We start from the raw sequence: 12643 nt of genomic DNA, 5'->3' as shown, positions 1-12643 counted from the left end.
ATGCCCCTTCAGTCTTCCAGTCCTTTATGCATGATATTTTCCGCGATTTTTTGGATAAATTTATGATAGTGTATCTGGATGATATTCTGATTTTTTCGGATGATTGGGACTCTCATGTCCGGCAAGTTAAGAGGGTTTTTCAGGTTTTGCGGTCTAATTCTCTGTGTGTCAAGGGTTCTAAGTGCGTTTTTGGGGTTCAGAGAATTTCCTTTTTGGGATATATTTTTTCTCCCTCTTCCATTGAGATGGATCCTGTCAAGGTTCAAGCTATTTGTGATTGGACGCAGCCCTCTTCTCTTAAAAGTCTTCAGAAATTTTTGGGCTTTGCCAACTTTTATCGTCGATTTATTTCTGGTTTTTCGGATGTCGTTAAGCCATTGACCGATTTGACTAGACAGGGTGCTGATGTTGCTAATTGGTCCCCTGATGCTGTGGAGGCCTTTCAGGAACTTAAGCGCCGTTTTTCTTCTGCCCCTGTGTTGCGTCAGCCTGATGTGACTCTTCCTTTTCAGGTTGAGGTCGACGCTTCTGAGATCGGGGCTGGGGCAGTGTTGTCGCAGAAAAGTTCTGACTGCGCCGTGATGAGGCCTTGTGCCTTCTTTTCCCGTAAATTTTCGCCCGCTGAGCGGAATTATGATGTTGGGAATCGGGAGCTTTTGGCCATGAAGTGGGCGTTTGAGGAGTGGCGCCATTGGCTCGAGGGGGCCAGACATCAGGTGGTGGTATTGACTGACCACAAAAATTTGATCTATCTTGAGACCGCCAGGCGCCTGAATCCTAGACAGGCGCGCTGGTCATTATTTTTCTCTCGGTTTAATTTTGTGGTATCGTACCTACCGGGTTCTAAGAATGTTAAGGCGGATGCCCTTTCTAGGAGTTTTGAGCCTGATTCACCCGGCAACTCTGACCCCACAGGTATTCTTAAGGAGGGAGTTATCTTGTCAGCCGTTTCTCCAGACCTGCGGCGGGCCTTGCAGGAGTTTCAGGCGGATAGACCGGATCGTTGTCCGCCTGATAGGTTGTTTGTTCCTGATGATTGGACCAGTAGAGTCATCTCTGAGGTACATTCTTCTGCATTGGCAGGTCATCCTGGAATTTTTGGTACCAGGGATTTGGTGGCAAGATCCTTCTGGTGGCCTTCCCTGTCACGAGATGTGCGAGGCTTTGTGCAGTCTTGTGACGTTTGTGCTCGGGCCAAGCCTTGTTGTTCTCGGGCTAGTGGATTATTGTTGCCCTTGCCTATTCCTAAGAGGCCTTGGACACACATCTCGATGGATTTTATTTCAGATCTGCCTGTTTCTCAGAAGATGTCTGTCATCTGGGTGGTGTGTGACCGTTTTTCTAAGATGGTCCATTTGGTTCCCCTGCCCAAATTGCCTTCTTCTTCCGAGTTGGTGCCCCTGTTTTTTCAAAATGTTGTTCGTTTGCATGGTATTCCTGAGAATATCGTTTCTGACAGAGGAACCCAATTTGTGTCTAGATTTTGGCGGGCATTCTGTGCTAGGATGGGCATAGATTTGTCTTTTTCGTCTGCTTTTCACCCTCAGACTAATGGCCAGACCGAGCGGACTAATCAGACCCTGGAGACATATCTGAGGTGTTTTGTGTCTGCTGACCAGGATGATTGGGTTGCTTTTTTGCCATTGGCGGAGTTCGCCCTCAATAATCGGGCCAGCTCTGCCACTTTGGTGTCCCCGTTTTTCTGTAATTCGGGGTTCCACCCTCGATTTTCCTCCGGTCAGATGGAATCCTCGGATTGTCCTGGAGTGGATGCGGTGGTGGAGAGATTGCATCATATCTGGGGGCAGGTGATGGACAATTTAAAGTTGTCCCAGGAGAAGACTCAGCTTTTTGCCAACCGTCACCGTCGTGTTGGTCCTCGGCTTTGTGTTGGAGATTTGGTGTGGTTGTCTTCTCGTTTTGTCCCTATGAGGGTCTCATCTCCTAAGTTTAAGCCTCGGTTCATCGGTCCGTATAAAATATTGGAGATTCTTAACCCTGTTTCCTTCCGTTTGGACCTCCCTGCATCCTTTTCTATTCATAACGTTTTTCATCGGTCGTTATTGCGCAGGTATGAGGCACCGGTTGTGCCTTCCGTTGAGCCTCCTGCTCCGGTGTTGGTTGAGGGTGAGTTGGAGTACGTTGTGGAAAAAATCCTAGACTCCCGTGTTTCCAGACGGAGACTCCAGTATCTGGTCAAGTGGAAGGGATACGGCCAGGAGGATAATTCTTGGGTCACTGCATCTGATGTTCATGCCTCTGATCTGGTTCGTGCCTTTCATAGGGCCCATCCTGATCGCCCTGGTGGTTCTGGTGAGGGTTCGGTGCCCCCTCCTTGAGGGGGGGGTACTGTTGTGAATTTGGATTCTGGGCTCCCCCGGTGGCTACTGGTGGAATTGAACTTGTGACATCATCTTCCCTGTTCACCTGTTCTGATTAGATCTGGGTGTCGCTATATAACCTGGCTTCTCTGTTAGATGCTTGCCGGTCAACAATGTTATCAGAAGCCTCTCTGTGCTTGTTCCTGCTCCCAGACATCTACTAGATAAGTTGGACATTCGTCCATGTTTTGTTTTTGTATTTTGGTTCCAGTTCACAGCTGCAGTTTCGTTACTGTGTCTGGAAAGCTCTTGTTGATCAGGAATTGCCACTCTGGTATTATGAGTTAATGCCAGAGTCCTAAAGTAATTTCTGGATGTGTTTTGTTAGGGTTTTCTACTGACCATGAAAGTATGCTTTCTGTCTTCTGCTATCTAGAAAGCGGACCTCAAATTTGCTAAAACTATTTTCCTGCTGCGTTTGTTGTTTCATCTCATATCACCGCCAATATATGTGGGGGGCTTCTGTCTCCTTTTTGGGCATTTCTCTAGAGGTGAGTCAGGTCTTATATTTCCCTCTGCTAGCATTATTTAGTTCTCCGGCCGGCGCTGGGCATATAGGGATAAAAAGTAGGACATGCTACCTGGCTACTTCTAGATTATGCGGTAGGTTTAGTTCATGGTCAGTATAGTTACATCTTCCAAGAGCTTGTTCCTATTGAGGCTTATGCTAGTTCTCTGGCCATGGAGATCATGACAGTTAGGGTTGCGATTATCCTTAGGGTTGTGATTAGGATTATGGATCGGGTTGGCATTAGGGTTAGGCCTCTTTCACACTTCAGTCTTTTGGCGTCAATCTGAAACGGCCATTTTCATCAAATAGCGGATCTGCCATTTTTTTTGGCGGTTCCGCTATTTTCCCATAGACATGCATTAGCGACGGATTGTGGCGGATGGTCGTCCGTTCCATCCGCCATGTGACGGATCCGTCGAGATTTGGCGGACATTATCTAGACATTGACGGCCATTGTAACGTTTTTTGTCTGCGCCGAAATGGCGGTTCGCGACGGATCCGTCGCGTTCGTCATTCCATAGAATGGCCGCCTATGGGCGACGGATCCGTTGTTACAGTCATTTCGGCGGATCCATCGCCCCAATCCGCTTTTTCAATTGCGCATGCTCCAAAAAGTGGATACTTTTCCCAGACAACCCCCAAGTAACGGATCCGTCAAAAAAACGGATCCGTTAATACCGTTTTCTCAACAATTGTGACGGATCCGTCACTATGTCGGAGCTGACTGACGCCAAACAACTGAAGTGTGAAAGAAGCCTTAGGGGTGTGTTGGGTTAGGGTTGGAGTTAGATTTGGGGGGTTTCCACTGTTTAGGTACATCAGGGAGTCTCTAAACGCCACAGCCAATTTTGCGCTCAAAAAGTCAAATGGTGCTCCCTCCCTTCCGAGCTCTGCCGTGCACCCAAACAGTGGTTTACCCCCACATATGGGGCATCAGCGTACTCGGGATAAATTGGACAACAACTTTTGGGGTCCAATTTCTCCTGTTACCCTTGTGAAAATAAAAACTTGGGGGCTAAAAAAAATTTTTTGTGGAAAAAAAAAATATTTTTTATTTTCACAACTCTGCATTATAAACGTCTGTGAAGCACTTGGGCATTCAAAGTTCTCACCACACATCTAGATAAGTTCCTTGGGGGCTCTAGTTTCCAAAATGGGGTCACTTGTGGGGGTTTCTGCTGTTTAGGGACATCAGGGGCTCTGCAAATGCAACATAACGCCCGCAGACCATTCTATCAAAGTCTGCATTCCAAAACGGCGCTCCTTCCCTTCCGAGCTCTGCCGTGCACCCAAACAGTGGTCCCCCCCCACACATGGGGTATCAGTGTACTCAGGACAAATTGGACAACAACTTTTGGGGTCTAATTTCTCTTGTTCCCTTGTGAAAATAAAAACTTGGGGGCTAAAACATCTTTTTTGTGGAAAAAAAAAATATTTTTTATTTTCACAACTCTGCATTATAAACGTCTGTGAAGCACTTGGGCATTCAAAGTTCTCACCACACATCTAGATAAGTTCCTTGGGGGCTCTAGTTTCCAAAATGGGGTCACTTGTGGGGGTTTCTGCTGTTTAGGGACATCAGGGGCTCTGCAAATGCAACATAACGCCCGCAGACCATTCTATCAAAGTCTGCATTCCAAAACGGCGCTCCTTCCCTTCCGAGCTCTGCCGTGCACCCAAACAGTGGTCCCCCCCCCATACATGGGGTATCAGTGTACTCAGGACAAATTGGACAACAACTTTTGGGGTCCAATTTCTCTTGTTCCCTTGTGAAAATAAAAACTTGGGGGCTAAAACATCTTTTTTGTGGAAAAAAAAATATTTTTTATTTTCACGACTCTGCATTATAAACTTCTGTGAAGCAGATGGGCATTCAAAGTTCTCACCACACATCTAGATAAGTTCCTTGGGGGGTCTAGTTTCCAAAATGGGGTCACTTGTGGGGGGTTTCTACTGTTTAGGTACATCAAGGGCTCTGCAAATGCAACATAACGCCCGCAGACCATTCTATCAAAGTCTGCATTCCAAAACGGTGCTCCTTCCCTTCCGAGCTCTGCCATGCGCCCAAACAGTGGTTTACCCCAACATATGGGGTATCAGCCAACTCAGCATAAATTGCACAATAAATTTTGGGGTCCAATTTCTCCTGTTACCCTTGAGAAAATAAAAAATTGCAGGCTAAAAAAATCATTTTTGAGGAAAAAAAAAGGATTTTTTATTTTCACGGCTCTACTTTATAAATTTCTGTGAAGAACTTGGGGGTTTAAAGTGCTCACCGCACATCTAGATAAGTTCCTTAAGTGGTCTAGTTTCCAAAATGGGGTCACTTGTGGGGGGTTTCTACTGTTTAGGCACATCAGGGGCTCTCCAAACGCGACATGGTGTCCGATCTCAATTCCAGCCAATTCTACATTGAAAAAGTAAAACGGCACTCCTTCTCTTCCAAGCTCTGCGGTGCGCCCAAACAGTGGTTTACCCCCACATATGGGGTATCGCCACACTCAGGAGAAATTGCACAACTTTTGTGGTCTAATTTCTCCTTTTACCCTTGTCAAAATAAAAATTTAGGGGCAAAAAGATCATTTTTGAAAAAAAAAAGCGACTTTTTATTTTCACGGCTCTACGCTATAACCTTCCGTGAAGCACCTGGGGGTTTAAAGTGCTCACCACACATCTAGATAAGTTCCTTAAGGGGTCTAGTTTCCAAAATGGTGTCACTTGTGGGGGGATTCCACTGTTTAGGCACATCAGGGGTTCTCCAAACGCGACATGGCATCCGATCTCAATTCCAGCCAATTCTACATCGAAAAAGTAAAACGGCACTCCTTCTCTTCCAAGCTCTGCAGTGCGCCCAAACAGTGGTTTACCCCCACATATGGGGTATCGATGTACTCAGGAGAAATTGCACAACAACTTTTGTTGTCTAATTTCTCCTGTTACCCTTGTGAAAATAAATATTTTGGGGCAAAAAATCATTTTTATAGAAAAAATGCGATTTTTTTTTTCATGGCTCTACGTTATAAACTTCTGAGAAGCACCTGGGGGTTTAAAGTGCTCACCACACATCTAGTTAAGTTCCTTAAGGGGTCTCGTTTCCAAAATGGGGTCACTTGTGGGGGGCTTCTACTGTTTAGGCACATCAGGGGCTCTCCAAATGCGACATGGCGTCCAATCTCAATTCCAGCCAATTCTACATTGAAAAAGTAAAACGGCACTCCTTCTCTTCCAAGCTCTGCGGTGCGCCCAAACAGTGGTTTACCCCCACATATGGGGTATCAGCATACTCAGGAGAAATTGCACAACAACTTTTGTGGTCTAATTTCTCCTGTTACCCTTGTGAAAATAAGAATTTGTGGGCGAAAAGATCATTTTTGTGTAAACAAATGCGATTTTTTATTTTCACGGCTCTACTTTATAAACTTCTGTGAAGCACTTGGGGGCTCAAAGTGCTCACCACACATCTAGTTAAGTTCCTTAAGGGGTCTAGTTTCCAAAATGGGGTCACTTGTGGGGGGTTTCCACTGTTTAGGCACATCAGGGGCTCTCTAAACGTGACTTGGCATCCGATCTCAATTCCAGCCAATTCTGCATTGAAAAAGTCAAACGGTGCTCTGTCTCTTCCAAGCACTGCGGTGCACCCAAACAGTGGTTTAGCCCCACATATGGGGTATCGGCGTATTCAGGAGAAATTGCACAACAACATTTATGGTTAAATTTCTGTTTTTACACTTGTGAAAAAAAAAAAATGGTTCTGAAGCAAAATGTTTGCAAAAAAAAGTTAAATGTTCATTTTTGCCTTCCACATTGTTTCAGTTCCTGTGAAGCACGTAAAGGGTTAATAAACTTCTTGAATGTGGTTTTGAGCACCTTGAGGGGTGCAGTTTTTAGAATGGTGTCACACTTGGTTATTTTCTATCATATTGATCCCTCAAAATGACTTCAAATGTGATGTGGTCCCTAAAAAAAAAATGGTGTTGTAAAAATGAGAAATTGCTGGTCAACTTTTAACCCTTATAACTCCCTAACAAAAAAAAATTTTGGTTCCAAAATTGTGGTGATGTAAAGTAGACATGTGGGAAATGTTATTTATTAACTATTTTTTGTGACATATCTCTCTGATTTAAGGGCATAAAAATCCAAATTTTGAAAATTGCTAAATTTTTAATTTTTTTGCCATATTTCCATTTTTTTCATAAATAATCGCAAGTAATATCGAAGAAATGTTACCACTATCATGAAGTACAATATGTCACGAAAAAACATTCTCAGAATCAGCAGGATCCGTTGAAGCGTTCCAGAGTTATAACCTCATAAAGTGACAGTGGTCAGAATTGTAAAAATTGGCCTGGTCATTAAGTACCAAATTGGCTCTGTCACTAAGGGGTTAAGCTAACTTCTGTTGATGTTTCCATTATTTTGTCCAACCTATATATATATATATATATATATATATATATATATATATATATATATATATATACATACATACATACACTCACGTGTGGAGAAGATCAGACAACAAAAAAACAAAAAAAGGGTGAGTACATAGCATGGGAAGTAATAAAGATTGTTTACTGTACTGTGTGCATATTGCCATGATGTGCCGTAAGTCTTTTCACTAACTCTGAGCTTTTGATCTGATGCTGGCAGGAAGTTGAGAGGGAAATTCTGAGAAAATGGAGGATGCACAGCAAAGTAAATGTAAGTAATGCTAAGCATCTTCCATTTACTTCATGAAGGGGCTGCAGAATAAGGCTTACCTTAGGCAAGTGCTCTGTTTGCCCCACTAATGCTGGCCCTGCATCTGAGCACAAAATCTGATTATTTATATCAACCAATAAATCAACTGGAAGACATTCAAGCAAAATATGTGTGTGTGTAAAAGATTAGGTGTTTTGGCAGCAGTGGAGATGGACAGTACCCAACACTTGCTCAAACACTGAACACTGATGTTGTTGTTGTCAATGGTAAAATCATCCTACTGTGAATTAGACAAGTGAGTCCACCCTATTATTAATCTTTACTATTACATTTTCAGGAGTTGTGACCTGCATTTGTTTCAGTGGAGGCTACAATACCAGTTCTTGGTTGTAGTAATGCATCGCTGCGACTTGAAAAATTCACAATGTGAGCAATGAAAGATAAGTGCTTTTGCACATAAGACCACAAAGCAGACACCGCATACTTGCAAGAAATAATATGCATTGGGTATTTTATTGCAAGGAATAGCACACCACATAGCATACCACACATGTGGTATTCCCCTAACTGGAAAGGCTTTTCCAGAAACCTTAACCAGGGAGTTGAGTAAGCACAGAAAGAATTGATTGAAAATGTTCATCTGCTTTCTCCACACACAATCAGGAATGGATATCTGGCAGGTGTTTTTTAAACTAAGCAAGCCAGTTTGGTTGCCTATTTTTAAATTGGTCATGCATGGGGTACTTAAGGTACTATAACTTATTCTAATCTAATGCAAACTTTCCATTCAGTGATCTAGAAATCAATTAGCAAAAATGGTAGAAAATAACCAACATGGATAAGTAAAAAAAATAATGAATACCTGTTCATTTGCAGAAGGGGAACATTGTGTCCTTTTATTGCACTTGCTCTTGTTAGTTGGTCTCAAGTTCGATACTAAATGTGATATAACTCTGGGTTGTGTCTTAGAAGTGTCTTCATCTTGACTAATACTACTCTCGGCAGGAGACATCACAAAGACTTGGTTCTGAACTTGAAAGTGGAGTTTTCTACATCTAGAGAGAAAAAGAATAGTTCATATTTCTAGTAATCAGGATCCTGAAATGACACATTATCGGAACAATAAAGCACAAATGGTTGAAAAGCCAGTGTCAAATCAAAAACTTTAATTTTTTTTTTGCTTTTCACAAAAACAACAACAGAACAGGTAAAAAAAAGTCTAAAAGTTACAAAATAAATTGTGTACATTTTAAATGAAAATGTGTTAGTGAATATAATTTTAATCTACATTTGGCTTATGTGCAGCATGTATACAGCCATGGACGAAAAAGTAGGCTATTTTTATTATGCTAGTCACTTCTTATGGCAAGCAGTGAGTCAGAATAGTCAATGAGTCCAAGGCCAGAAGTCAGGCTGGTACGTCATAAACAGTGTCATAACTCTGGATTGGCAGGTTCTGGCTCCTTCCTGGTCAGGTCTGGGTTAAATTAGTCTGCCTCTCTTTGGTTCTGGGGCGGCTATGTAATGCTGGTAGTTCCTGGGTTATGAGTCAGTTATACTTCCGTCTACTCAGTTTGAGATAGCTGACCCAGGTTATTCATCTGTAATCGTTGTGCCTCTGTGCGTGTGTGCCTTGTTGTGTATGACCCGGTTTGCCCCCTGGCTACTGCTCCTGTTTTCTGCTTGGTACTTCTCTGTCTGTCCTGGCTTTCTGACCCCTAGGCTTGTCTGACTAATCTGCTGTTTTGCCCCTTCATACCTCACTCCTGACCCTCGGATTGTCCTTTGACTACGTCTCTGCCTTAGTACTCTGTGTCCTGCATTTTTTGGTAGGCCCTCCGTTCTCAAGCGGTATCTCCGCCCCCATCGTCCCTGCAGTGATCATGTGACCTGCCTATTTCAGGTCCTGTGTGCACTGTGTGCCTCATTCCTCCCTCTCCCTACGCTCCCGCTAGCGCCCCCTTAGGCTGCCTCTCTAGGACACCAGGCAGCGTCATTACAAACAGAAGGAAGAGACAAAAGTGTAGTCAGGTAATGATCTGAGGTCAGAATACAAGGAGGATAAGAGGAGAAGAGAATTGTCTGAAGACCTGAGAACCAAAATTGTAGAAAAATATCCACAATCTCAAGGTTACAAGTCCGTCTCCAGAGATCGTGATGTTCCTTTGTCCACGATGAGCAACATAGTCAAGACTTTTCAACACACGGCACTGTAGCTAATCGCCCTGGATGTGGTCGGCAGAGTAAAAATGATGAAAGGTTGCAGGATAGTCTGGATGGTGGAGAAGCAGCCACAATCAAGTTCCAAAGACATTCAAGCTGTCCTGCAATCTCAGGGCATCAGTGTCAGCACAAACTATCTGTCGACATTTGAATGAAATGAAACCTTAAGGCAGGAAACCCAGGAGGACCCCACTGTTGACACAATAACATAAAAAAGCTAGATTGCAGTATGCCAAAATGTACATGAGAAAGTCAAAATCCCTCTGGGAAAGCATCTTATGCACATACGAGACTAAGATAGAGCTTTTTGGGATATCACATCATTTTACTGTTTACCGAATACAGAACGAGACCTACAAAGAAAAGAATACGGTACCTAAAGTCAAATATTGTGGAGGTTTAATGCTGTTTTAGGGTTGTTTTGATGCCTCTTGCACTGGGTGCTTAGGTCCAGCAGGACACTGACCCCAAACATTCTTCAAGAATCATCCAGAAATGGAAGGAAACAAAGTGCTAGAGAGTTCAGAAGAGGCCAGCAATGAGTTTGGATCAAAGTCTCAATGAATATATGAGAAAAAATCCGGCACTCAGAGTTTCATGCAATAATATTTATTTGATGCTCCCAAAAGTCAATTTGTAACGTTTCGGTCTATTTGACCTTCATCAGACACTAACTGCAGTAATAGAGAAAGACCGACGAGAGGAACTTGTGACTCCTTCAGGAGTTCGCATATGAAAGAAGTGGTCCCGATACTGTTATCCGCAAAGAGTCTGCAGTCATTCCACACACCGCTCTTTGCGGATAACAGTATCAATGCAATCAATGGTGAAAAAACGCATCCTGCAAGCACTTTTGCAGGATGCGTGTTTTCAACCAAACGACGCATAGCGACGTGCAGTGCACGACGCTAGTGTGAAAGTAGCCTTACACCCATACAATCAGTTGTAGAAACTGCTTTTCAAGTGTTCACACTTACCTGATTTTTCTTCAATCCTAAGTATCCTTCCACCACTATTCCAGTCCTTCAGTTTGTATTCACGCTAAGTCCGTTCCTCAGTTTTTTACTTTACCAAGTGTTAACAGACATTCTTCCTTTCATGGTATTTTTAGTATACATGCAGAGTAGTGCTTCAGAACTTGAAGAAAGGGCAAGATAATAAATTTATAAAGGAATTGTTTTCTACTATAGGTGTTGCACTGTAAATTTTAAATATAGCCAACAGCAGATAATCTTTTGAAAAAAAATGATCACCTATTGTACATCAGGTACAGGACCATTGCAACCAGAACTGATTTTTGATCACATGCCATCAAAGCTTGTATTATAGTGCTTCCTCCTCTGGATTCAGCAATCATTAGATTGCTGGTTTTAGAGAGGGAACAAGAGCTGCTGGGCACCTAGGAGATCAAGTCATATGTGCTATGCAGGCAGTAGGTGAATTTTCCCTGTTATCGGGACTAATATAACAGAACCAGTTAGAGGGGAAATCAGCAATAACAAGAATATGTTAAAATGCGCCTCCAAAAGGTCTTTTAAGATTTTAAGAGTGTACAGTATGTAATGAAATGAATGAAAAAAATAAACCATGCACAAATAAAATAGAAAAAAGCATAAATAAATAAAACAAAAGATAACAAAAATAAGTGAAATATATAGAAGTAATTGCTGTGGAAATGGATGTGGAAAGGAATAATTTTTTTAGCAGGCTTCAAGTGGTCTTTTGTGTTAAAAAATACATAACAAGTGAAACATTGATACATATTTCCCATTATTTACATTTTTTCCCAAGTAAAAAAATATTTGAATGTCAAAACAAGAAAAATCATGAAAAGCACTTGTACGGTAAAACTCCAAAGTTTGTCCCTTCAGGAACTGGGTAAAAAGGGCTGGTCCTTAACTGATTGATGGTTCTCAGTAAATAAGTAAGTCTGAATTGACATCTATTTAAATCTATAAAACTCTATAAAATAGCTGAGAACAGTGCAAAGCTGCAGTCGCTAAACAAAACCTGCTGTACTTCATCCTCTGGTTTAGTGGGGGTCATTACTGTATAATATGGGGATAACCCTTTAATGGAAATACAGGCCACTACAACTGCTAGCTATTAACTGATGTTAAGTGCACAGGAGATATAATATATGCAGAGATATCATTTTATCTATGTGCATAATCTTGGCTTGTTCAGTGTATATTATATACTGTAACATTAAAAGTTTACCGTAAATGTCAAAATCAAAATCTTAGACTGTAAATTGATTTGTCAGCATAAAGACTATACTACATAATGACTTCATTAAATGTACACAAAAAACATCTATACAGTTATTAGATACCGATATGTGTGCGTATAGAAACAATGGAAGTCCTACCTTTTTAACTTATCAGTCTTCTGTCCTGAAAGTTGCAGCACAAATGAGCCACATGCTTGTCAAGCCCAAATTTAAAGATGACCTTGTGGGTTGTCTTTCATTGGTTTGCAAAATGGAAAAAAGTGATAATAGGACAAAAAGTACTTCGGAAAAGCATTAGCACAGATGTTCTTCACAATGCTGCATTTTAGGGCTGGTTTTGGCATGAGTCCAGAGGCATCACCCACTGCAGTAGATCCGAGCAGTGAAGCAGCTGCATTGGAAACTGTGAGGAATAAAATAGCATGAGAATAAATATGTAGCACTAATTCTTAGTGACTGTCAAATATCAAGCATAGACCATACGCATTAATTTTGGTCTATTGAAAGATTGTTACATGCATTTCCTGCTGACCTTGCTGCACTGAGCCAGACATGCAGTCTCACTGCTGCTGCTCTGTAGTATCTAATGACAGT

At 42.1% G+C, this 12643-nt stretch overlaps 1 protein-coding gene across 2 annotated transcripts in view; it reads right to left on the bottom strand.

Moving 5' to 3' along the window:
• The window catches only part of LOC143786355 (transient receptor potential cation channel subfamily M member 2-like), a 1952850-nt gene extending 1940563 nt beyond the window's left edge, over positions 1-12287 (bottom strand). The window contains exons 1-3 of one of the 2 annotated variants that reach the window (XM_077275686.1): positions 12188-12287; positions 10794-10953; positions 8456-8648 (exon numbers count right to left, since the gene is read on the bottom strand). In XM_077275686.1, coding sequence (XP_077131801.1) covers positions 8456-8605 — 150 coding nt within the window. In that variant the 5' untranslated portion in view covers positions 8606-8648; positions 10794-10953; positions 12188-12287. Of the gene's footprint in view, positions 1-8455; positions 8649-10793; positions 10954-12187 lie in introns of those variants that run through there. The other variant, XM_077275685.1, reaches the window with a different exon arrangement.
• Positions 12288-12643: the final 356 nt, after the last annotated feature.

This window comes from Ranitomeya variabilis, chromosome 7 (assembly GCF_051348905.1).
Source record: "Ranitomeya variabilis isolate aRanVar5 chromosome 7, aRanVar5.hap1, whole genome shotgun sequence".
NCBI lineage: Eukaryota > Metazoa > Chordata > Amphibia > Anura > Dendrobatidae > Ranitomeya > Ranitomeya variabilis.
This window is presented reverse-complemented; position numbering and strand designations above follow the sequence as displayed.